This window comes from Clupea harengus, chromosome 3 (genome assembly GCF_900700415.2).
Source record: "Clupea harengus chromosome 3, Ch_v2.0.2, whole genome shotgun sequence".
In the NCBI taxonomy this organism is placed as follows: domain Eukaryota; kingdom Metazoa; phylum Chordata; class Actinopteri; order Clupeiformes; family Clupeidae; genus Clupea; species Clupea harengus.
The window spans coordinates 16460637-16488136 of NC_045154.1; the positions used below are offsets into that span (position 1 = coordinate 16460637).

Consider the following 27500-nt stretch of genomic DNA (forward strand, 5'->3'; position numbering starts at 1 on the left):
ATTCTAGAATGCTGAAAGTTCCCTATGGTAAGGCAGATTTTAGCAAGAGATTCTGCTCACCTTGTGTATTCTTTTGATATTTTTGTTGAAATTTAGGATTTGAGCTTTAGTTTCATTTTATGTTTTGCATCTCTAACATAATAGTGACTCTTTGTACTAACAGTGTAATGGTCTTGTTCAAAAACAAAACAGCCATTTTTAATCCACACTCCAACGGTTAGTCCTTTAAAACTGGCCTAAACCGAAATACATGTACAAACACAAACACAAACACAAACACAAACAGACATACACAAACCGCTGACCAGATTAGTAGTGTTTAGTTGAAAGCTCTGGAGGGGAAAGACAGGGTGTATGCATACACACGAGTGTGTGTGTGCGTGCGTGCGTATGTGTGTGTGTGTGACATACCCTAGTGAGGCAGAACTACCCAAATCAAACTCGACCTTGTCTGACCCGGAGGGAAAGAGGGGCAGTTGCCGTGACAACCTGTGTTCGGTGAGCGTGTCCTGGCAACTTTCCTGCAGGAACCGGCAGTTCAGCACTGCGGCCGTACCCGCCGCTGACAGAATACACACCTCCTCGCTGCAGGAAAACACACACACACACACACACGTTAAGCTGGTGACACAGAATTTACATACAGCTATTTACATAATTTACATACAGTTATTTACATAATTTACATACATTTATTTCCTGACTATTAACCACAGTTTATACATTGATTTGGCAAATGTCTCTACTCTGATGCGTCCTATAAAGGGGAATGCATTTCTTTCTTTTCTGCCTGGTAGTTAGTAACGGCCACAGTAACTCTCCCAGGTAGAGCGTGAATGGGTCTCTCCTTCTCGGTCCCTTATTCCCACACGAATCCCATTAGTGTATCAGATAAAAACAACATCGAATAGATAACACACATCACATTTCCATTCCCTCTTAAATAAAGTACTTGGTGTGCTGTATTCCCACCCGACCGTATTTAACAGGATGATGCGGAGCGTGAACCTCCGCGAGGGGTGTAAACTATACGAGGTGTCATGCCAGTTAACCAGGCTATGAACGATCCTAGCCATCTCTAGCTTAGGGAACCATAACAGTGTGTAGTTGCAAGCGTGTGTAATATGAGCTCTTTTTAATATGAAATGAATTTGAACTTGTGTTAACATGAAGCTGCAAAGGCATCAAGAGGGTTTCTATCAATTGTAGCTTTTTAACTATCCTAGCTATCTCTATCTTAACAGTTTGCAGCTGCTAGTGTGTGAATATGAAATCATGTTAATATGTGTGAATATGAACTCATGTGAATATGTGTTGATATGTGTGTACCCTGAGGGATTGTAGTTTTTCCTACTTAAAAGTTAAATAAAGGAGACAGTAAATGCAGTAAAATGGAACTCAGTTAAACATTTAAGATTGTTTTAAAGTTTCCTTGGTTAGCTAGCTAGTTAGCTAGCATAGCAACTAGACAACCATAGCAACCAGGAAACACGTTTGCTGCCAGGTTTAATTTCCTCAAAATCAGCTCACCCATAAAAGGCAGTCTTGGGTTCAAAGTGATCACAACCACCTGAGGATGATGTGAAATGGCTTCACATTGACATTTAACAATCCTGATCGAAATAAAGCAGCACCAATAGATCAAGGGCTTACTCCGATATCAACGTAACGTTAGGGAATGACGCCCTTTGCCCTTCTCAAACACGTTCATTCAGTGTCTGCATTCCCACTACAAACCGGTCAGAAGATGATTGCTCACGGCACTATGTCACCAGGGGATGATTAACCATTTGATTTAAAAGTTCAGCGTCCATTCCATCCACCATAACGTGCGGTTAATACACGGGTGCTGTCAATACACGAGTTTGTCTTATCAAATTGCATTCAATAAAGTAATGCGGTTTATATACGGTGTGGTTAATAGTCAGGAAAATAGGTTAAACATACTACAGTGTGTGCTTTGAGTATGCGTGTGTGTGTGTGTGTGTGTGTGTGTGTGTGCGTTGAATACGAGCGCATGAGTCTGTGTGTGTGCGCGTTGAATACGAGCGCATGAGTCTGTGTGTGTGCGCATACCAGATGCTGGTGGACTCGCTGTACCCGACCACCGCGTGGCATCCGAGCGCTTTGGCGTGAGACTTGATCTCCTGGCGAAGTTCCTCCCACCACGCATCCCGTGTCTCTGGTTCATCTGCAACACACACAGACACACACACACACACACACACAGACACACACACGTACATACACCCACACACACACACGTGTACACACGTACACGCACAAACACACGCCATCAGACAAAGTAACATTAGATACTCACACTGGTTTGGCAAACATTTTCTCATGTATCTCTCTCGCCCATTTACTCATCCACACACACACACACACACACAAAAAAAACACACAAACACACACACGTGCACACGCCAGCCAGACATACACACATAATTGAAACAGTGATGTGTGTAGTCTGCACGGTCCCAGTAAACCAAACACACACACACACACACACACACACACACACACACACACACACACACACACACACACACACACACACACACACACACACACACTCTTCATGAGACATAGGGCTCCGTGCTGACTCAGGTAAAGGAGGGTGAAGATGAGGATGGAGCATTAGTGATGTCATCGCCTTTGGCTGCCACACCCACATCATTAATAATACATGAGTGAGTCATCATGCAGACTGCCGAGTGGGACCGCCCCCCGACACAGGAGCAGAGAGAGCCGGGGTAGAACAACAGAAATACAGAACAGAAGGAACAAAGAGAGGGAGAGAAAGAAAGAAAGAAAGAAGAGAAAGAAAGAAAGAGAAGAGAGAGAGAGAGAGAGAGAGAGAGAGAGAGAGAGAGAGAGAGAGAGAGAGAGAGAGAGAGAGAGAGAGAGAGAGAAAGCGAGACAGACAGACAGACAGACAGGTAGATACTAAGAGAGAGGGGGAGAGCTCTCTCAAACACTGGCATGCAGACACATGTTGTCCTCTTGTGACTGGTTTATCTGCTTATTTATTAATTAAACATTCTCTTACTCTTCCGCTAAACAATTAGGTGGATAATGGCGTGTCATTAACCCTCCACAGGTAAACTGACCCGAAAAACTCCACTTCTATTTACAGAGACGCTTCCGCAAGCATTCACAAGCTCTGCTATCGTCAGTGGTCACTGTTGGTTACCTGCCAGTGGTCACTGTTGGTTACCTGGCAGTGGTCACTGCTGGTTACCTGCCAGTGGTCACTGCTGGTCACTGTTGGTTACCAGCCAGTGGTCACTGCTGCAGTCTGCAGCTGTAGTTTACCTTTCAGCAGCTGCTCCCTTTCACATTTTACACTGAGGATTTACACCTACTTCTGTGCTTATACAGGCAATGCATACTTATAGCTTATAGTTTTTGATGAATTCATATCCAACAACCACGGTCCATTTCCGACTTGATCTATACATCATTCTTGACATGAGAACGGCACACAGCCTTGTGATTTCCGAGGTATGATTACCACAAACTGCTCAAGTCTGATGAGCGATCCTAGTTTCTGCGAATCAGCAAACACACCAACCTAAAGACACACCTCACTGGGATAAATAGCGTTGTGCACTACACTAGGAGTAGTGTTTGCCGCCCCCCCCCCCCCCTTCAATCACGGGCCAGACATGCCCCCACTTCACAAACAAACACACAAACACACGCACACACACACAACACACAACGAGTGCAGAGATTCCTCCCTTGTGAGTTGAGGTTTGTCCATAGTCCCGGTACTATATCAGAAATATAGTACTGCTACATAGGTACTATACCAAACATCAACAGCAATATAGTACTGATACACAGGTACTATACCAAACATCAACAGCAATATAGTACTGCTACACAGGTACTATACCAAACAACAGCACAGGATCCCCCCCCCCCCCCCCCCCGCCCTGAGCCTCCAATCCCTCTGAACTGGACAGACAGCCCATTCCACACAGCAAACAGCACACAGAACAGAAAGAGAAAACTGGTCGTCGCTAACTTCCAATTTCTCTCTACCTGTCTCTCTCACTCACCCTCCCTCCCTCCAGCTTTCCCGCCTAAAATCACTTTTCCACTGGCTTAGCAACAGTAACCACAGAGGGGTGGAGTTAGGGCTGTCTGTCTGGAGAAAGAGGTGGGACTGAAAGACACCGCCCCACTTCCATTCCACCATTTGATTGGTAACACATGTGATCATGTGATCAGGGTTTGGGGAAAGGGGGGGGATTGGGGTGAGGTTGCAGGAACAGCCAAAGCAGAGAAAGAGCAGCCAGACAGCGCATGCTGCACACACACACACTCTCTCCTCTCTCTCTCACACACACACACACACACACACATTCTTCTCTCACACACACCTAACCACCCACACACACACACCAGCAGAGGGTATGGCAGCTCACTGAACAAAATGCTTGGGCAAAACCTGACCTTCGCTTGTGTCACAATTTGCTGTAATGCACATCAATCTGTGTGTGTGTGTGTGTGTGTGTGTGTGTGTGTGTGTGTGTGTGTGTGTGTGTGTGATTAAGTCGGCTATGTGTACTGTGTAGTTGGTGTGGTTGGTTTACAGTAGATATACACAGCACACAGTGTGTGTGTGTGTGTGTGTATGGAGAGGGTGTGTGTGTGTTTGTCTTTCACTGAGCTGCCATAGTATCAGAAGGAGATGCCAGAATGCGTCTTAGTTAGGTACCTGCGGTGCCACTATTCCAGTCAAGCAGTTTGTAAGATCTGCTGCTACCCAGCGCTGCCGCGTTCACAACCCAACATTAGTAGACCGGTTAGAGGAGCAGAGAGACAAAACAGAGAGAGGAAGAGAACAAAACAAAAAGAGAGAGAGAGAGAGAGAGAGAGAGAGAGAAAAGAACAGAAGAAAACAACGACAAACAAGATCACAACACTGGACGACACCACTCCACAGGAACTGCAAAGACAGACAAGAGAGTTAATATCACAGAGGCCACTACAGCAGAGCAGGGGAGAGAGAGAGAGAGAGAGAGGGGGAGAGAGAGAGAGGGGGAGAGAGAGGGAGAGGGGGAGAGAGAGAGAAAGTGGGAGAGAGAGAGAGAGTGGGAGGGAGAGGGAGAGAGAGAGAGAGTGGGAGGGAGAGAGGGAGAGGGGGAGAGAGAGAGAGTGGGAGGGAGAGAGAGTGGGAGAGAGAGAGGGAGAGGGGGAGAGAGGGGGAGAGAGAGAGAGAGAGAGAGAGGGGGAGAGAGAGAGGGAGAGGGGGAAAGAGAGAGAGAGAGCACGTTCAAATAGATGGGGGATTAGGGAAGCAGGTGATGGAGAAGATTATGGTAAGAGACTAAGAGAAGTCTGAAAATGTTGACCGAGAGAATGAAAGAGAGATGAACTGAGAGAGAAAGAGAAAAAAATAAACAGAGGCTGAGAGAAATAGAGACAGAGCATGCAGCAGCCTTCTATAGTGTTCAGCATTTCGTCCACATCAGTACTTCTGCACAGCGAGAATTCGACCGGTGACACACCCACACCCACACCCACACCCACACCCACACCCACACCCACACCCACACCCACACCCACACACACACACACACACACACACACACACACACACACACACACCCACACACAAAATGGGTTGTGTTCCCTGACGCTCGGGTCTCAGGCTCCCAAGGTTAAGGATGTGGGCCATTTTGAAGCATCATCATAGTGCTAAGATAGCTAAGGCTGAGATAGCTTGGGCCAAGTTAGGTATGGATAAGTTAACTTTGCGTTAGCCAGGGCTGAGGGCAAGCGTTAGGATAGCTAGGGTCAAGTTAGCATTGAGTTAGCAAGGACCAAGTTAGCTATCGGGCTTGGCAAACTGCAAAGTAATCAGGTTGTTTTGGAAAACTTCCCATAACACTGCTTAACAAACTTCAATGTTAAAGTCTACAGGGTTAAAAAGAAAGGAAAAAAAGAAAAGAAAAGTTTCCAGGATTCTAGTAACCTAGGTTACGAGTTCCACACTGGAGGCAAAACCCAACATGCTATGTACAAGAAGCAGGATGCTGATTATCAATAAATAAAAGCTCTTGTACGTCTGATCATTGATGGTAGTGAGATAAACACTGAGCAAGATAAAACAGTACTTTTTGGCCCAGTGATGATTAACTGATTCCCTATGATCATGATGTCAGATGAACACAAACCACCCCCCCCCCCCCCACACACACACACCCACACACACACACACACACACACACACACACACATTGAACTCCAGCAGAACTCTACCCATACCCCAAGCCAAAAGTCCTGACTGCATTAATATCAACACAAGCCCTAACATCCAAGAGACCCAAACTTCATCAGTAGTCAGGAAACAACTAATATCAACCAACATCAGTCCCATCCAACCCTACTGCAAGGCCGACTTCAACACAAACCTAATGTGCACAACTCCAACATTATCTCTCCCTCAAAGATACCATTGCTGTGACCTTACTTCATTCATCATTTTATATCAACGGAACCAAGGTTAAACTACACACTTATTCTTTTGGCAAGCACTGGTGGTAAATGTACAGTCTTCACCGACACACATATGCAGTATAAGAAAAGTATTTTGAAAAGAGAACAAAAATGTGTACTCACACATCTGACTCCAAATCAACACACCCAGAATTCACAGCTCAAAATCATCAGGAATATTTTCTAATGACAAACCTCTTACATGGACATTGGTGTGTAATGGATTCTTAACACTATTGGAAGTGAAACCCACACAGTCACCACATGTGTTTATCCTTCCCATGACCCAAGCCCATAACCTTTACCCATACCCAAGCCTATAAACTTACTCTTTACCCTTATATGAGCCCATAACCTTTACCCATACCCAAGCCTATAAACTTACTCTTTACCCTTATATGAGCCCATAACCTTTACCCATACCCAAGCCCATAACCCATACCCAAGCATATACCCTTTACCCATACCCAAGCATATACCCTTTACCCATACCCAAGCCCATAACCTTAACCCATACCCAAGCCCATAACCTTAACCCATACCCAAGCCCATAACCTTAACCCATACCCAAGCCCATAACCTTAACCCACACCCAAGCCCATAACCTTAACCCACACCCAAGCCCATAACCTTAACCCATACCCAAGCCCATAACCTTAACCCATACCCAAGCCCATAACCTTAACCCATACCCAAGCCCATAACCTTAACCCATACCCAAGCCCATAACCTTAACCCATACCCAAGCCCATAACCTTAACCCATACCCAAGCCCATAACCTTAACCCATACCCAAGCCCATAACCTTAACCCATACCCAAGCCCATAACCTTAACCCATACCCAAGCCCATAACCTTAACCCATACCCAAGCCCATAACCTTAACCCACACCCAAGCCCATAACCTTAACCCATACCCAAGCCCATAACCTTAACCCACACCCAAGCCTATAACCTTTACCGATACCCAAGCCTATAACCTTAACCCATACCCAAGCCCATAACCTTAGCGAAGCCCATAACTTTGAAGGAAGGCATGAAGAGACTCTCACTGGGATCTTCATGGTCCAGTAAACAAGCGGTCAAGAAATAAGACGGCACAAGACACAACGATGTGCTAAAGGTCTGAATCTTCACTGACCTCACGATTCGATTACGATTCAAAGGGGTAATGATTCGATTATAAAACTATTCTCGATGCATCATGATGCATTTTTGTCCTTTATGATTCTTTTTTTTCAGAAATAAAAGCATCCAGATCTGAACCCTGCTTGAAATAGCTGCATTAAACACTTAAGACTCAGCAGTAGGACTATGTGTAAATACTAAATATTTTGTATCCTACTAAATTGTAAGTACAACTTCCAAAAAAACTAGTTCTCTTATTAAAACAAATTCTGGCCTTCTATTAGACCAACATAATTCAGATACTGTCCTATGTAACAAAAATACAACTGGCTATTATAGGATAAAATGAATATTCATTACGGTTGGGAATTACCACAGAGGCGACGATACGATCATGATATTTGGGCAACACAGTATTATTAAGATTCTCTGCATTTTACAGACGCAGACGGCGCGTTCGTGTACTGGGAGCCTGCAGCAGTCTTGGCATGGTAAATTTGTTCTCGACTCTAACTTTCTTTCCGATTTCTGCTGTAATGCAAGAGTAGAACGAGGTTTCACGTAATTTTGTGGACTTCAGACTAATGTTATCAGAGTAGAAGTATGTACCAAATTAAAATTAAAATCATAATATTAAATAAACATCCCGATACTTGCCACCGCTGCATTGATATAAAATTGCACCAAACAATATTGTGATACTACACTGTATCGCTTTTTTTCTCCCCTAGGCTGTATAAACAGATATTCTTATGTAGGATTATCTTTGGTAAACACATGTAAACAATAACTGTGGATTGACAGCGCATGAAGTGGTAGCAAGTAGGCTACTAGCATTAAACGTAACAGCAGAGATATATTAAAGCATTCACGATGTGATGACCACACAAAAATAGCATCACAAGACCCAATGGATTGTATATATGTATGTATTGCCAGTATCACCTTTCACGGATATCTATTGTGGTTGCAGTGGAATTATATGTTTACATTAACTGTGTGCGGCTAGCGTCAGAAGACTAAGAAATGTGTAATGTTACACATGGGGTGTATGGATCAGTTGTTTGAATTAATCATGCTGGCTTGCATATTATTTAATTACATTATTCAAAACAATCGCTTATTGTATTTTCCTGCATCAATGCCGAATCTTTCACGTTAGCATCATAATGCATCAATACGATGACTATTTTCCCCAGCCCTACTCTGTGCTATAATGCACATTTCCCTTCCTTTGGTCAAGCCGCCTTCAAGCACTCCGTGGTCAAGCTTTACTAATATAGACTACGCTCACAATCATCACAACTACACTTTACTAATATAGACTACACTCACAATCATCACAACTACACTTACAAGTCATCACAACTACACTGCAGCACACACTGAAAAAGAACAAGAACATCCAATGGGTTTGCCTGCCTAGCTTGGGTCTGCCCTGTCTGCTGCTCTGAGGACAGTTGTTCACACTTGATGGGTAACAGGAAAGAGAGAATCATGGGATACCATCCCTTTAATCTCATAGGTTAGTTGGGACCTTTTGTCTACCAGGTACTCATGATACAGCCGAACATATTTTGAAATAATCTGAATTCCTTAATAACTTGAAAATGGTATGGTCTACTTTTCAAAATAAACCTCTTTGGTCCGTTTTTCTGCCAAGTTGTCAGTTGCGTTTGCAGTTTGTAGTGATCTAAATCCCTGTCTGGTGAGCTGAAAGTACCCCGATGCCTCCATTTCCCAACCCTGCGTTTCCATAATTACTTCCCAGCTAATTTGTTAACAAAATACTGCTGCTGCACTTAACCTAATGTGGCAACCACACATTTTCAATTCAAACTAAGAAAGAAGATGGACTAAAAAGGTACAAGAACAAATAGGACACAATAAACCCATTTCACACCATGGTTTTGCAGCTGAGGACACAGACTTTATATGAAAAACGTGTTTTAATGAGTACCTGTAGTCTTTGCTGACAAAAATAGGACTGAACTGTGCTACACTTTCCATTTGATCCCCTAAACCTGGGATTATATATTTACACACACACACATTCAGAAATATGCACCTACACCTGCTCACATACAAGGAGATAACCTTCATAATAACTTCCTAATAACCCATAGCTAAAGCTTGTCACAAACGCTCCTCCAAATCAAGCCCAAATCTGAAACTCTTCAAGTCTACTGACGTCAGTCACAAATGTATAATAATGTTGACTCCATACACTCCTCTAAACACTAAAACTGACTCACAATATGACCGACACTAAAACAAAACTGACCACAAACAACGAGTAACTCACCAAGAAGGCTCACAACAAAAAAAAGCTCATTCCACACAAAAGGCACTGTTTTGCAGCATTTAAATGGATGTAATTGTATGTGACTGCATTAGTATCTGTGTGTGTGTGTGTGTGTGTGTGTGTGTGTGTGTGTGTGTGTGTGTCGAGTGAGGGTGTGTGTGTGTGTGTGTGTGTGTGTGTGTGTGTGTGTGTGTGTGGAGCGACGCTCACCTGGGTTGTGAATCCGGTCAAGCAGCTTGACGGAGCGGGCGCTGACCACACCACCGACGTGTGACAGGAAGCCCGGAGGGAAAGACGAGAGGGTGAAAAAGGGAAACTCCTGGGGGAGACAAGGGCATGGAAGGTCAGACCAAGGTCAAAGGTCATTCAGAACTCTGGTCAAGGTCACATAGACTTGCAAAATCAATTTAATCAAGAAACAAAACGAATGTATTTTAAATATGCACTATCTGCATCAAGAACAGCTCTGAAGCTTCACTGTACCAGTTTACTGGTAGGAGTTGAGTGTTAGTTGAGAGTTTTTGATTTTCAAAAACTGAGTGTTATTGTCCTTTTCCTTTCAAACTTATGGAGTTTGCCCACTACTCTTTAACAGGTGAAAGTACCAGAGAGGACACTGACCAGCCTTCCTCTTGCATGCAATGCATCACAACATTCACACATCCTCACAGGGGCATCCAGCATCCTACACGACATGTCATTTGAATGCTATTCTCCTCATGTCCCCTGTTGTCACGAAGAGGACTGACTACAGTGAGCAGTGATGCTACAACTCTTAACTCAGTGTGGTTCAACTATAACACTTCAACATATAGGCTATACGCTGAACCCAAGCAGTTTTCACTTTGTAGATGTGACAGTTAACACTTAGACAGTGTGATAATCTATGCAGTGTTTTTTTCAGTTAGTATGATCACAGTCACTCTATAGACATAGACACATTTGACAAGTTAACCATCGCTTGGTAGGTGATACCGATTTAACATTTACATTCTGATTTCATTGTTTTTGCAGTTAGTGAAACCACAATGGGTGACATGTAGCCATTAGCATTCCCATTTTGTCAACATCGGTTAGCATTCAAACTGCTGATCAGGTGTATCAGGTAGCATTCAAACTGCTGATCAGGTGTATCAGGTAGCATTCAGACAGTGAAGGGAGCATCTTCACCGACAGAGAAAGAGAAAATCAAACCGCATTCGACATGCCAGGGACACACACCAGGAGATGAGCATGACAGACCAGAAACAGGGAAAGAAACAGCTCAGCAATAGTCCGCAAAGGTCTATGCTAGCCATCTGTATCTGTATATCGTTAGCCATTCTCTTGTAAGAGCAACATGGCATTGTTTTCGGTAAGTTCGGTAAGGTCAGTATGTCATAGCTGTAATATCAGGTTAAAATTCCTGAATGGTTTAGGCTAATTTAACTTCAATGATGAAGACAGTGTTGGAGGAAGATTAGAAGACTTTGAAAGCAATGGCCTTGTGATAACCTAAACAGTCCTGTGTATCTTGCTGTAGAAAGATCTTTTGACAGAACCAGGCACTGAGTGACCTGGTGTTTGACATCTAGGGTCAACACAGACACATGCTAAAGTCCCAGACTGACGACCATGACGGAAATGCAGTGAGGTAAACAAAAGGAAAAATGGTGAAGACCTGCAACGCAACAAAGAAAAGGTCCTCCAACTCTCAGAGGGACATTAGACAGGACACAACAGACAAAACGGAATATGACGGGTGACTTTGGGAACACAAGAAAAGGTCAAAGGTCACCAGGCAGTTTGTCCACATACCCTTGTACCCACAAACCCACCAGAGGTGGGGAAGCCCTATGTCAGCAGAATGAGGGGATGAAGAGGCATGTTATTCACTCCTTCTCCTGATAGGATATTATTTGTATTGCTCGAGTTATTCACCTATGTTAACCTCGCCTTAACGATTTCATGCAACTGATATTCACATTCATTCACTTTTGCAATCGCAATCACAATTCACTAAACTCTCTAAATGTCCAGCAAACAATGAAGATACAATGAACACATTATCTACCTTACAATCATTCTCATTGCGGATTGAAGTAAGAGGTAAGAGATAAGTCAGAGTATTATTAATAAGTTAAAGTTTTATTAATATCTTAATCAATGATAGAAACCAAACAAAGTAAAATTTCCTTGGTACAAAAGTAAGACTAGCACGGAGATCAACTCTCAAGGTCAATCGCTGAACCCTGAACACATCTGTGTTTTCAGTGTGTGTGTGTTGTGTGTGTTTTGTGATGTGTGTGTATGTGCGTCTTACCCGCTGCTCCAGAGCTGTTTGGGTCTGTTGCCTCAGCAGGGTCTTCAGAGGCCCAGCCTCCTTCCCTGCACTTCCCCCACTGCCCATTCCTGAGAGAAAAACACAACTTCACTGCTCCATTCCCCAGTGCACAACCCCACTGCCCCATTCACTAGTGCACAACCTAATTTATCCACAACCTCAGACCTATATTCACTAGTGCACAACCTCGTTGGTCTAGTAACTGATATGCAACCTTACTGCTACATTTTCTAGTGCACATCCTCACTGCTCTAATAACAACCTTACTGCTCTAATAACAACCTCACTCTCCCCCCCCATTCACCAGTGCACAACCTCACTGCCCCATTCCCTAGTGCACAACATAAATTCTCCAGAAACCTTAGGCCTATATTTCACCAGTGCACACCCTCTTTGCTCTAGTAACTGATATCCAACCTCACTGCTCCATTCACTGTAGCAAGCTCACTGCACTGTTCATGCAAAACAACCTCACTGCACTGCAATGCAAAACAACCTCACTGTTTAAGGTCATGGTGGCACAATCTCAAGAGTTCAAGCCACTTGCACACAACATTTCCACCTGGGCTACTGGTATACAACTGCACTGCTCTACTCAACGATGCATAACCTCACTACTCCGCTCATTGTAGAACGTTCACACCATGTTCACTAGTTAACAACCTCAAACAACTGAGTTTACATGGTTTGTAATGGAGCAAGTTACAGATTTATGGCAGTATTGAGAAAGCTTCCTCAAACATAAAGAATGTGACCAACTATCTGGTTTCAACTCTATCAAATAATGCAAAGTACTGAAATCTGGCATGATTTTCCACTTCAGCAGTGAGATTGACACAATATTTAGTTTACCTTGAAAAAAAAGAAAAAGGCCAGTTGTCACTGGCAATTTCATGAACAACTGCATGCATTGCAACTGCATTTTCCCCACTGCGAACGTTGTGAGGTTGGGTAGTATTTAAAAATGTCCCAATTCAAACAGAAATAATAATATTAGTTTCATGACTATCCCAACACATTGCAAGAAGAATGAGCACCGTAACATTCTAACACAATTGCTCTAACTGTTATTGTGCCAAGTGGCACTGCCCACGCATTAGCACATGTGTCTGGGGCACTGGGTGTTACTTAGGATTAGCTGTAGCCCTTCTGTCAATGTCTTTATACATTATATATATATATACAGTATATTATAAATACTTTATAATGACAAACCTGAGCCCATAAGTGTGTACTTACGTTTCACCAATATGCATAGATCATGGCTAACTATATATCTAATATATATGAACTCATGGCTAACTATATATATAAAATATACATATTAACTCATGGCTAACTATATATCTAATATATATGAACTCATGGCTAACTATATATATAAAATATACATATTAGCTCATGGCTAACTATATATCTAATATATATGAACTCATGGCTAACTATATATATAAAATATACATATTAGCTCATGGCTAACTATATATATAAAATATACATATTAACTCATGGCTAACTATATATCTAGTATATATATTAGCTCATGGCTAACTATATCGCTAACTGTATCGTTCAAGAGTCCCTCCTGTTCCAGCACTGGGGGACTAGAATCAGGATGTTTTCTCCCATCTATTCTTCCACTCGCCATGGATGGGAGGGGAGGGTTTCAAACTGGGCATGCTCCGTGAGGTCAAAAGTTAGGGGGTCAAATGGTAGATTCCTGTCATAACTGTGGTGTTTATTTTTGTGTGGACCATAATGTGAAATGTACCCCTAGAGGACAAGTCCAAAGATATTTTCGGCATAAAACAAATGCTTTTATAAACATAAAAAATAAAACTGGCAAACCAAATGAAAAACCAGATGGGGTTACTGACCATGTGCTACACACGTGCACAAACACACACAAACACACACACACACACTCATCATAATTAGCTAATGGGTGAAGATGAGTTTAGTGTTATTGCAAACCATTTAGTGTGAGTGTCTGGAGTGTGGGTGAGTTGGGTTGCTGCTACGGGTTGAGGGGGTATATCACAGCAAGTGTGTCCTACCGGAGGCTGCCAGAAGCAAGTCCTCACTGAAAGAGACACTTTTTCTCAGCATGGATACTTCTGATTGGGTCACATGAATGGGGGGAGGAGTCGTGCTCCTGGGGGTTCCCGCTGATCCTGAGTGGCGGAGTTTGCGTGGGGAAATGTGAAGGGATGAGTCTGAGGAGAGGATGGGAGAGCTGGGAGAGAGGAAGAAAGTGGCACGAGACGGACGGACGTCTGAGGGGAACACAAAGACATGAGGGGGACAGGAAACAGAAAAGTGGTAAACAGGAAGGGGGAAATGGGACGGAGGAAACAGGAAGGGGACAACAGGAAGGGGAGAAACAGGAAGGGGAGAAACAGGAAGGGAGAAACAGAAAAGAAAACAGGAAGGGGAGAAACAGGAAGGAGGAAACATGAAGGGAGAAACAGGAAGGAGGAAACAGGAAGGGAGAAACAGGAAGGGGAGAAACAGGAAGGAGGAAACAGGAAGGAGGAAACAGGAAGGGGAAACAGAACGAGCCAGACACAGACAGGACACAATGAGAAGAGAAAGATTGGTAAGATGGGTATGAGATGAGGTGCATGAAGAACAGAGTGGAATCAAGTAGAAAAGAACAAGAGATGGACACACAAAACTAAAACAGGAAAAGGACAAATGATGGAATGGTCTAGAAGTTCAGAGATGAAGAGAAGGAAGAACTCTCAAGTGGACCACAGGCAGGGGAATACACCCACAAGCTGAGATCACAGGGCTGTGATAATAATAATAATAATAATAATAATAATAATAAAATATTAATAAAAATCTTGAATGTGATTTACTAATGCATCCAGCCTGGGGTCTAGTTGAAAGTTGGATTACTGGTGGTTGAACGCCCCAAAAGCAGTTACTCTGGTGAAGACCTGGGCCAGACCTGGGCCAGACCTGGGCCGCATCAGGGCCTAATATGGGCAGCATCAGGGCCAAATATGGGCTGGTAAGGACCCAATACATCAGGACCAAACCAGTGCCAAATTTGGGCCAGACCTGTCCCAGAGCTGGTTGGTAACTGGTTGTACGCCTGTCACTCCGCAGGTGCACTAGAATGGCCCTTACTGCAACCTTTTCAATGTTAGTTTGGAGCGCCAGGGTAAGAAGTCCATCAAAATCAATAACTCTACTGAAAAAAAGAGAATAGAAATAACCCTAAACTGGCTATCCATGTCTTTCCAAAGTGAATTAAATCATAGTCTCAGATAGTGTGACTTTGATTTGCGTAGGAAACACTCCTCCAAACAAACTTATAGAGCTCTTGGACTGTGAACAATAGCATCACAAAAATAGAGATGCACACATGTTGCTGTGTGTGTGTGTGTGTGTGTGTGTGTGTGTGCGTCCCAGGAACAAACACAACAACAAAACCTCTAAAAAAAAGGAAACATCAAATTATTACAACACAAAATATACAATGACAAAAGAAAATAAGCAGGACAAATGAGGTCATATCAAAGGTAAGGGGCACCAGGGTGGACATCACATCAAAAGGGTCCAGGGAAGGAATTCATTACAAGTCAAACAACTGGGAACTAGGGACTAGGGACATGAAGACGGGACCTGCACGGAAAGGTTTTACGGATTACAACTGAAAACAACAGTGTGGGGACAGATGCAGAGGACGGAAGGTTTTGGGTTTGTGAAAAACTGGGTAGGGGTATTTAGGCAGGGTTAGGATGAAAATGTTATGTTGGGTAATGGTAACGGTAGATGTTGAAGGGTAACTGTAGATGTTGAAGGGTAATGGTAGATGTTGAAGGGTAACAGGAGATGTTGAAGGGTAATGGTAGATGTTGAAGGGTAATGGTAGATGTTGAAGGGTAATGGTAATGGTAGATGTTGAAGGGTAATGGTAATGGTAGATGTTGAAGGGTAATGGTAGATGTTGAAGGGTAAGGGTAGATGTTGAGGGGTAATGGTAGATGTTGAAGGGTAAGGGTAGATGTTGAAGGGTAATGGTAATGGTAGATGTTGAAGGGTAAGGGTAGATGTTGAAGGGTAATGGTAGATGTTGAAGGGTAACGGTAGATGTTGAAGGGTAAGGGTAGATGTTGAAGGGTAAGGGTAGATGTTGAAGGGTAACGGTAGATGTTGAAGGGTAAGGGTAGATGTTGAAGGGTAATGGTAGATGTTGAAGGGTAAGGGTAGATGTTGAAGGGTAATGGTAATGGTAGATGTTGAAGGGTAATGGTAGATGTTGAAGGGTAATGGTAGATGTTGAAGGGTAACGGGAGATGTTGAAGGGTAATGGTAGATGTTGAAGGGTAATGGTAATGGTAGATGTTGAAGGGTAATGGTAGATGTTGAACGGTGACGGTAATGGTAGATGTTGAAGGGTAATGGTAGATGTTGAACGGTGACGGTAATGGTAGATGTTGAAGGGTAATGGTAGATGTTGAAGGGTAACGGTAGATGGTAATGGTAGATGTTGAAGGGTAACGGAAGATGTTGAAGGGTAATGGTAGATGTTGAAGGGTAATGGTAATGGTAGATGTTGAAGGGTAATGGTAGATGTTGAAGGGTAATGGTAGATGTTGAAGGGTAAGGGTAGATGTTGAAGGGTAAGGGTAGATGTTGAACGGTGACGGTAATGGTAGATGTTGAAGGGTAATGGTAGATGTTGAAGGGTAATGGTAGATGTTGAAGGGTAACGGTAGATGGTAGATGTTGAAGGGTAACGGGAGATGTTGAAGGGTAATGGTAGATGTTGAAGGGTAATGGTAATGGTAGATGTTGAAGGGTAATGGTAGATGTTGAAGGGTAATGGTAGATGTTGAAGGGTAACGGTAGATGGTAATGGTAGATGTTGAAGGGTAATGGTAGATGTTGAAGGGTAATGGTAGATGTTGAAGGGTAATGGTAGATGTTGAAGGGTAACGGTAGATGTTGAAGGGTAGATGTTGAAGGGTAGATGTTGAAGGGTAATGGTAGATTGGTAATGGTAGATGTTGAAGGGTGCATGTTAAGGGGGTTTGGGTCGAGGTTGAAATATTGAGTAGACGATGAGGGGTAACAGGGTTAAGAGTTCAGGGGTCAGGATTGAGATCAGGCCTTACCAGTCTTGGGTGTGAGGCTGATGTCGGTGTCGGAGGAGGAGGACTGGCGGCTGTAGGACTTGGAGGGGGAGAAGGAGAAGGCCGGGGCCCTCAGGGGGGTGGAGGGTCCGGAGGAGAGAGGGTTACAGGGGCACTCTTCCCCAAACACAGGCCTGCCGGAGAACCAGGGAACACACACCCCGTCACTCACGCGCACACACACACTACCACCACACACACACACACACTCTCTCTCAAGCTCACATCTACACATGCATGCGCACACATCCCGTCACTCACGCTCACATACACACACACCATATACGTTAACACACCACATCACTCATACACACACATACTTGCGTGTGCGCACGCATGTTTGCACACACACACTTATACACACAAACACACGCACACTCATCCACCCAATCACTCACTTTCAGACCCAGACACACGCACACTCATACACATGCTGACACAGCAGGGATGTCAGGAGGAAGGGAGGATGTTTGTGAATGTGTGTGTTTGTGTGTGTGTGTGTGTGTGTGATGAAGGAAGGGAGGGAACTGCATGACTGAAGGATGGGAAATAAAACAAGACCACAGAATCACTTGAACTGAGGAGGAACGACGGCAGACACAAAGGAGAAAAGAAAAAGAACAGAAAGAGTGAGAAAAATGAAATGAAAGAAATGAAGAAGCATTTGTTTCAGCTAACCAAAGCAGAACGCTCTTGTAACCATAGTAACCAAAGCAGGGATGTAACCCAAGTTCTCGTGTGTGTGAGTGAAGAACTCTAAACTCAGAACACACGCGTCTGATTGGCTGGATGGTCTCCACAAACATTCACAGTCAGAGAAGTGGGCGTGCGCCACCAGCGGGACTGAGCTGTTGCCATAGTTACACGTGAAACAACAATTGGACCTTTGTTTGTACGTTTTCTTATTCTAACCACTGAAGGCGAGGCAGTAACCGTGGAAACACCAATGTCTCTGCACACCCTGAAAACCCATCAGAGGGTGCAAAGCCGGAGCTGGGCAGACTTCGCCAAGCTGTTACCTGGCGTGTACAGGTGGGCAGACTTTGCCACGCTGTTACCTGGCGTGTACAGGTGGGCAGACTTCGCCATGCTGTTACTTGGCGTGTACAGGTGTGGAGGGGGAGACTTCCGATTGGTTTGACTCAACTATGGACAGTGGAAACGAGCCACCACAAGATTTCCGATTGGCTGATTTTTTTGACGGAGGAGCGCTCTTAATAGGTAACAGGAGCCTGTGTTTTGTTCCCCCGTCAGTTTTGAGAGGCGGAGCCTAGCTATCGTAGGGCATGTCAGGAAGAAGGAGGAGGAAGATGCTTTGGCAGCTGAAGGGAGTTGATTGGCTGGAGCTGGTGATGTCAAATCCTTCCCCATCCAATGGCAGGGGAGGTGATCGTGGAGGGGGGTGGGTTGGGGTTTTGGGTGTTGAAGGGGGGGGGGGGGGGGGGGGTGAAGTGGTCTGGAGCAGGAGGGTACCTGCCTACACTGTCTGGCTGCGGGGGCCTGAGGGAGGGGGGTGTTGGCACAGCGGGCACGGGGAGGTCCCCGGGGGCGCACGGCGGAGCCCAGCGTACCGGAGAAGAGCAGCGTGGGATAGGACACACTGAAGCCCTGCGCCAGACGGGACGCTGCACCGTGCACAGGGCTGCTGTGGCTCGAGCGACAGCCCGACACACACGCCGCCGGAGATCTGGAACACACACACACACACGCATGCGTGCACAAGCACACTTGCACGTGTTAGACACCTTCTGACTGGAATGCAACCACTGTAGGCTGTGGCTGCTCAAACTAAAGACTGACACACACACGGACACACACACACACACCTACACATAGACACACACACACACACATATACACACACACACAGACACACAGGTCCTATAGGATCCGCAGCACAGAACACAAACATTAAGAACAAAAACAACAACAACACTGAACAACACTGAATTCAGTCAACAAACACCCACTCACTCACTCTTTAACTGATGTACAAATTTAACAAACTATTTCACGATGGAACTTTTAGATTTTAGATTGACATGGTTTATGATTGAGGACTTGTTAAATGGATTGAGTATTTAACATGTGTATTTCTCAGGTATTAAATCATCTTATGAAACTTAACCTTACATTCTGTAGGGGTATTTTTAAATCCCATTACTCTACACAGGGCCATGAAACTCTGGCTAGAGCTCAGCAGTACTGCAGACTTTAACCATCAGGCTGTCTGCCTGCCTCAGGGCTGTCTGTCTGCCTGCCTCAGGGATGTCTGCCTGCCTGCCTCAGGGCTGTCTGTCTGCCTGCCTCAGGGCTGTCTGCCTGCCTCAGGGCTGTCTGTCTGCCTGCCTGCCTGCCTGCCTGCCTCAGGGCTGTCTGTCTGTCTGCCTGCCTCAGGGCTGTCTGTCTGTCTGCCTGCCTCAGGGCTGTCTGTCTGCCTGCCTCAGGGCTTCCTGTCTGACCTCCACTTCCCAACACAGTTAATTTCTCCACCTTTTACTGAAGGTCAATAACGGTGGAATGTGCTGAAAGAAACCCTTCTGTTTCATCATGGCCCGGACAGAAGGTTTGCCAATCATGTCCAATAGCAACTCCTGTAGATTAATGCAGCAAATTCAATTTTAAATTGTATTATGACAGTTTAGATTCAAGGTCATTCTGGGGTCAGAACTAACTCTGGGATTCGAAAGGGATTTATAATAATATATAGCTATGAATCTGCTTAGACAGGCAAACATAACAACACACTAAACTAAACTAAACTACCTATCTTATTATATTCTCAGTGACTCACCTGAACATAATCTCTACGACAGACACACCAAAACAAACTACACTCCCTCTGCTATGCACAATGTACAGGAACTCTCAAGCTGCACCCTTTCCACTCACAAATGACACACACACACACACATCTACACACACACACACACACACATCTACACACACACACACACACACACATATATACACACTCCACACACCGGTCGTATTCAGCGATCCAAATCGCAGGTTCTCTAAGGCAGCCGTGCATGAAGGCAGGAAGAAAGCAGCATGCAAGAGAAAAGGGAGGATCAGGAAGAAGAAAAGAGAGAAGGAGGAGAGAGAGAGAGAGAGAGAGAGAGAGAGAGAGAGCGAGAGAGACAGAGAGAGAGAGAGAGAAAGAAGCACATGCAGGGACAGGAGCAGGATTGAGTGGGGTGTGTTTGTGTATGAAAAAATTCAACTCTACGACGGGTATAAGCATACACACACAGACACACTCCATCATCAAATAAGAACTAGAATATAGTCACAGTGTATTTAAAGCAATACATCCTTAAACTAATAGTCAGCATTAAAAAAGGCAATGCATACACATCTCTCTCTCTCACACACACCTATATTCAAACAGTGACAAACTAACTGATGCATACCGAGGGCATTTTCCTCCATGCACCGGGCTAGCATGCAGCATGAAGGAGTGTGTGTGTGTGTGTGTGTGTGTGTGTGTGAGCTGTACTCACTCCCTGATGTCTTTGGACGGCGAGGAGTTGGCGGTGTGCTGGGCGTTGGAGGGGGGGTTGGTGAGCTTCTCCAGGGTGCAGGCGGTGCCGATGGCCCTCACCACGATGCCACTCTCCCCCTCCAGGTCAAAGCACTGCAGGTAGCCCACCACCGCGTTCCCCCCCATCTCCAGCACCTTCAGGCCAATCTTACGCTGGAGCTCCCCTGCACCACACACACACACACACACACACACACACACACACAGACACAGAAACACACACACACACACACACACACACACAGAGAGAGAGAGAGAGAGAGAGAGAGAGAATGTAAACTCCCAGAAGCAGGCGTACAGAGATAGACACAAACATGCAAACACAAACACGTGCATAGAGACACTCATGAATACAAACACAAGTACACATCCTGCTGATATCGGATTCACAGATCACAGAGATCAGATTCTCCTTCAGTAGTAGTAAGGGCCTCTGGAGGATTGTGAGCCAAAGACTTTTGGATGAATGAACGTTTAGAATGTTTAGTTGGATGTAACCAGAGACGAATGACAAGTTTGTGTGTGTGTATATACCTGACATGACAAAGTCTTTGGCGGGGTTCACTGCATGATCAAGGTGTGTGTGTGTGTGTGTGTGTGTGTGTGTGTGTGTGTGTGTGTGTGTGTGTGTGTGTACATACCGGACATGAGGGAGATGAGTCTTTGGCGGGCTTCGTTGGATGCTCGTGGTGTCCGGATGCGATCGATCCACTGATACTCTGGATCTTCATTCACCACCAGCTCCTCCACAAAGCCATGGACCATGACAGCCCGGTAACACCGCGGAATAGACGTAGCTGTGTGTGAAACAGAAAGTTATACACACACACACACACACACACACACACACACACACACACATTTTAAATCAGATCTTCACTAAAGCCATATCCCATCAACAGAAGATAACGATGCAGTCATGGGGTAAACATAACCACAAACACACAAAGATACTCACTGCAGAAAAACTTCACGCCACATGAGGACTGTCTGAAGCGGTTGAGATCATTAAAGAGATCCACCTTCACAAGGACGTTAATCTCACCACGGATACCTGAGAGGAGGCAACATGACCATTTTATGTGGAGAGTTTAGCACACGTCTGTCTGTCTGTCAGACAGACAGACAGACAGACAGACAGACAGACAGACAGTCTGCTTTTAATGTCATGACAAAAGAGATAATAGTGAGTTTGCGCTTGGTGTGTGTGGATGTGATAGAGTGTGTGGTTCTGAGTTGTGTGAGTTTTAGTACAGAGGAGCGTGTCATAAATAGGGAAGTACCCAGAGATGTCGGTGTGTGTTTGTGACTGGTGTGTATGGATGTGTGTGTTTGTGACTGGTGTGTGTGTGGATGTGTGTGTTTTTGACTAGTGTGTGTGGATGCGTGTGTGTGTGGATGGGAGAGTGCCGTGTATAGTGTCATAAATAGGGAGCCAGCCAGAGATGACGGTGTGTGTTTGTGACTGGTGTGTGTTTGTGACTGGTGTGTGTGTGTGTGTGTTTGTGACTGGTGTGTGTGTGTGTGTTTGTGACTGGTGTGTGTGTGTGTTTGTGACTGGTGTGTGTGTGTGTGTGGGTGTGTGTGTGTTTGTGACTGGTGTGTGTAGGTGTGTGTGGGATGGAAGAGTACCGTGTATAGTGTCATAAATAGGGAGCCAGCCAGAGATGACTGTGGCCGCCTCGCTACAGAGCAGTGGGTCGATGTCGATGTAGACTTTGCCAATGGCATCGTTGGCACTGTATGTGTCATGATCCAACACCGTGATCTGCAACGGTTCATCCTGCAAGTCTTCATCATCCACCTATTCTCTCACACACACACACACACACACACACACACACACAGCTATAATTAGACACTGATACGCTAAACAAGCATTTCTAGATAACACCCACATTACAGATATTGCCAAATATTGTCCTGCTTAAGCCTGAATTTCCTGTCCCTCACAAGACCCAGGCTTTTAAGCCCAATCATCGAAGCCCAGCCGTTTCTAGCACTGTCAGAGCCTAACCTGACTCTGGATGAAAACTTCTCAATTCAACTCTGCCCAAGCCTGACCAACAAACACAGGCAGAAGGAACGGTATGTGGCATGCTCCCTTCGCCCCCGCTGGTTTTAACAAAAGTGCAACTTCAATAACCTCAAATGTTACTTTTGCAAGCTGTTCACTCTAAAACTCAGCTTCAATCTGAGAATATGAGGACAACACAGAGCAAGATCCACTCTCACACACTCACACACACACACACCTCAAATTTAAACCACCCAGAATTCCACTGAGGGTTAAGGGACTTGGGGTAGACGTCTGTTTTAAAAGTTGTGTTTCCAAATTTGACCTGTGAAAGGAAAGGAGAGTAGAGTCAGTGTGTGGATCTATAAACGACCCCAGTGAGTTCAAAATGTCCTTAAACTTCACCCACACACAACTACGGTACCAGCATAATTCTATTTTAAGTATTATGAGAACACGTCTGAGAGTGACAAAAACTAAAGCATAAGCCATCAGTGGAAATAAGCACACAGGATGCAGCCCAAAGTATTTTCCAACACAGTACAGACACACAACGTGCCACAGGAATGCTACAGCACTACTTCTCTGAAAACCCTGCAAATCTCAAGCAAAATCTTCACAAGTGTATGTCACAAGATGCATGCAATATCCTGCAGGTATGCTTTCAGTCCATGGGATCACACTTAAAGCGTAAACACTGACCTCCACAAAAGCATCAGTGAGGTCACTAGCTCGATCCATGACGGGCAGGTGGCGTCCCGCCACAATCTTGGCTTTGAGTTTGCCTGGCATGATTCTTCTGTGTTTACCTGGCAAAAGAAGTCAGTCAACCAACAGTAAAGTACTCAGTGAATTACAATAACAAGTCTTCGCGCTGAAGTACCGACACAGATTCTGGTCCCGTGGAGCGTTCAGTGACGTCCCCGAGTGCTATACCTGTGCGACAGCTGGATCTGACAGTTCGACAGCGGCCTCAAAGAGAAATTACACGTAGGGGGGTGTCGCTCGTACGATAGCTAAGAAGCTCGGCGAATGAGCAAGTAGTGTTTACAGCACAATTTGCGAGCATAACGAAAAACGTAAATGATTATCTCTATTAGCCAGGTATACAAAACTGTGTATTGTTATTACTTCTCACACAACTACTTCCCATTCACACGGTTATCAGACATATAACATTGTAGCATACGGTGTGGCAAAACATGCGGCTCGCCAACCTGGGAAATGGCTATGACAACTGACAATATCAGCAACCGCGTAAGTTGCTAGTAAGCAGGCCAGAAATGAATGGGATAACGACTTGCTATAAAGCTAGCCATAACTGCCAAGTGTCTGTCCTCAGATTATCCTTATTTGCTTAGCTTGTAATGTAATTAGCCCCAAACTGGCTACTTAACGCCGCTATGAGATAATCATGTGATAACTAGCAGCTGGTTTGAGTACGACAATTTATTTGATAAGTTACTGCAAAACATAGTGTTGTTCACTTGCTATCGATTGTATCCCTGCATTCAGGCCGCACTGTCGGTACCTGTTAAAGGAAGAAGCTAGCAGACTAGCAATAGCTAATCATGTCATGTCATAGCTTGACGTTACATCACGCTATTGCTAGTTACCGCCAAGGGTTAAACAATAGATCACTTACATATTGTATTTAATGTAGAGTAACATAATACTAGGATCAGTGTTTGCGAACTACTCACCGGTCGCAACGTTATAAAGCAGAGCTGCAAAAAGACGCAGCGTTTAATCTAGCGATCCATCGATTTGACCTCCCCTGGATGCCCATAACGTGAGTAGAAGAGTAGTTATCCTCTCCTTGACATGGTCTCTAGTCGGCTTCAGAACCTCTTACTGCTTTCTGCAAGACATACACGTCACATCAGTTTCCATTTAATGTGAGAATAGCATTCGCTAATCACGAATGGATAACTGGTTGGCTAATGAGAAGAACAGTACCCTACCGTTGTCAGGTTGACTGCAGTAACATCTAGCGTAAACACATTGCGGCGGGCTTCCTACGCCAACGTGAAGTGAGCAACGTTCAATACGTACTTCCGGAACATGTTAATCGGGAACACAACAGTTGGCAGGGAGCCCAGAAAAGCTGTGAAACTTTACTGGTGTTTCATATTTTAGAATTTGCATATTTAGCCCAAAATCAATGTGCAATATTTATTGGAGTGAAGTAGTAGCCTTTATGTATACAAATCCTTAAACTGGTATTAATCCCATTTCATTTTTAACAGCGTTTTTGCGTGGTATGCGAGTTATTTTACTTTTTTTCTCGAGATGTCAATATATTTATGTCATTATCTCGATATAAAGAAACTCTCGGAAACACCAGAGATAATGACACGTTTTCCCATGATAACTTATGAATATGTAAGTAGTCTTCCTCTGTTTATGGTTTTGTCACGTGCGGAATGTCAATGGGGTATTATTGTATAGCAGAATTATTTGCAAATGTGTGTGGAGAGTTGTGTAACTATTTCAATCAGTGTGTGCGCAATCAGGTTTGTAAATGTGTAAAATAATCTCTAAAAGCGTACCGAAATTTGCGAATGTGTACAGGAATATGCAGATATGTATTCAGAATCCGTGTGTGGATCACCAGATTTGTACATGCGTAGACAAATCTCTAAATATTTGCATAGATCTGTGAATGTGGATTGATATACAGTTACATAACAATCCACACACATTTGCAAATATTTTTGCAACAATACTACCCTCATAAAAGTCATCCAGTGTAGACATGACAAAGAGCAGGAGTTCCCTACATTGATAAGTGCTTGATCACATTCCTCAAGGCTTCATGCTTGCTAAAATGATAGCCTTGCTGGAGGCAACATCCACATCAGAGGTTTTTGGGTATCACACAACGCCATGGCTATTTGCTAGGCTTCACGCTGACCCAGTGAAACACTAGCCATATAACAGCCTTTCTCTTTCTTCTTTTACTAGACCTTTCAGCAGCCTTTGACAAAGTAAATCACAACATTCTCATGTCTACTCTGTCTGGCTGGGGCATTTTGGGTAAAGTACACAGTTAGTGTCCAAATCCCCCCACCTCTCTACTGGTACACCTCAGAGCTCTGCCCTTGGAACCCTTCTTTTTTTTACACCACCTCATTAGGGCTAGATGATCCATTCCAGGGTTTTTTTTTACCACTGCTATGTGGCTTGAATCTTGGCAATCATCAGTGATATTTAAGTTTAGATGAGGGATCGTCACCTTTACCTTAATCTTTCACAGGCTGAGTTACTGGCATTCCCTGCCAATCTGGCTGCCCTTCATAATATTAGCTTCTAACTTGGCTCAACATTGACCGCAACTAAAGCTGCTTAGGTGTCATGATTGATGACTCATGTGTCTTATGTCTCCAGGACTTGATGCTTCACTCTTTATAATATTCAGAAGGTCAGGAACATTTTTGAAGGTCCTTTCTCATCCAGTATGCTCCACAACTTCCTGTGCAGGCCCTTGTCATTTGTAAACTAGACTATTGCAATGGTATTCTAGCAGGCCTGTCTGCATGGGTGGTTATGCCACTGCAGATGATCCAGAACATGGCGGCATGTCCGCTCTTTTTTCAGCCAAAGGGAACACATGTAATCCTCTGCTGATTGCCCTTCCCTGCTTCCTGATGCTGCTAGAATTAAATTCAATCCTCTGACTGTTGCCCCCAGGACAGACATTGGATTGGCAGCTACCTATTTTTAGTCTATCATTCAGATCTAATCCCCCTCCATCTTTACCTCTGTATCTGGCCAGCTCCAAGCAGATCCCAACCCACCCCTTATGGGGTTCTGCTCAAGGTTTCTTCCTGTTAAGAGGGAGTTTTTCCTTGCCCTTGTCGTCTTTTGTGCTTTCCCCAGGGGGGTTCAGGCTCTAGGCTCTTGAGACCATTTTATTGTTTTGGTCCTATATAAATAAAATTGAATTGAATTAAAACCATTCAGACCATGTGTCAATTACAGAATTTTAACTGGCATGGAGTTTATACCAGAATACTGTTGATATGCTTATAGACTCCGTACCCTTCCTTTTGGGCCTTTTAGGACATTGTTCACCATATTCGTTTCCAATCCGATGCCGTGCAAAACCACAGTATCAACAGGAGCGTTCTCAATAGGCCCCTCCAAGGTATACCATTTCAGATGACCAAGCTGAAAGATAAATTCGTAACCTAAGACCGTATCCCCCAGCTGCCTCTCCCACACAGTTCCCTACGATCAGGTTCCTGAAACCGGAAACAGCCAAGAGCCTGCCCGTCAAACGTTCACCTGGTTGAACCCTCCGTTAAAACGTTTCACCTGGTTGAACTCTCCGTTCAAACGTTCACCTGGTTGAACCCTCCGTTAAAACGTTTCACCTGGTTGAACTCTCCGTTCAAACGTTCACCTGGTTGAACCCTCTGTTAAAACATTTCACATGGTTGAACCCTCCGTTAAAACGTTCACCTGGTTGAACCCTTCGTTAAAACGTTCACCTGGTTGAACCCTCC

The 27500-nt window shown here is 44.4% G+C and overlaps 2 protein-coding genes across 11 annotated transcripts in view; one reads left to right on the forward strand and one right to left on the reverse strand.

Moving 5' to 3' along the window:
• c2cd5 (C2 calcium dependent domain containing 5) overlaps window positions 1-25043 on the reverse strand; it is a 44344-nt gene extending 19301 nt beyond the window's left edge. For 3 of the 10 annotated variants that reach the window (XM_031564775.2, XM_031564773.2, XM_031564780.1), the window contains exons 1-14: window positions 24693-25015; window positions 23692-23798; window positions 23228-23314; window positions 22605-22776; window positions 21931-22026; window positions 21614-21769; window positions 20932-21136; window positions 17408-17559; window positions 14333-14551; window positions 12255-12343; window positions 10163-10271; window positions 4736-4789; window positions 2077-2191; window positions 412-585 (exon numbers count right to left, since the gene is read on the reverse strand). In XM_031564775.2, coding sequence (XP_031420635.1) covers window positions 412-585; window positions 2077-2191; window positions 4736-4789; window positions 10163-10271; window positions 12255-12343; window positions 14333-14551; window positions 17408-17559; window positions 20932-21136; window positions 21614-21769; window positions 21931-22026; window positions 22605-22776; window positions 23228-23314; window positions 23692-23781 — 1718 coding nt within the window. In that variant the 5' untranslated portion in view covers window positions 23782-23798; window positions 24693-25015. Of the gene's footprint in view, window positions 1-411; window positions 586-2076; window positions 2192-4735; window positions 4790-10162; window positions 10272-12254; window positions 12344-14332; window positions 14552-17407; window positions 17560-18996; window positions 19113-20931; window positions 21137-21613; window positions 21770-21930; window positions 22027-22382; window positions 22485-22604; window positions 22777-23227; window positions 23315-23691; window positions 23799-24692 lie in introns of those variants that run through there. The other 7 variants (XM_031564772.2, XM_031564776.2, XM_031564774.2 and 4 more) reach the window with 7 other exon arrangements.
• The window catches only part of tnni1c (troponin I, skeletal, slow c), a 13714-nt gene continuing 10176 nt past the window's right edge, over window positions 23963-27500 (forward strand). The window contains exon 1 of the mRNA XM_031564783.2: window positions 23963-24246. The gene's annotated coding sequence lies outside the window, so the exon portion shown is untranslated. The remainder of the gene's footprint in view (window positions 24247-27500) is intronic.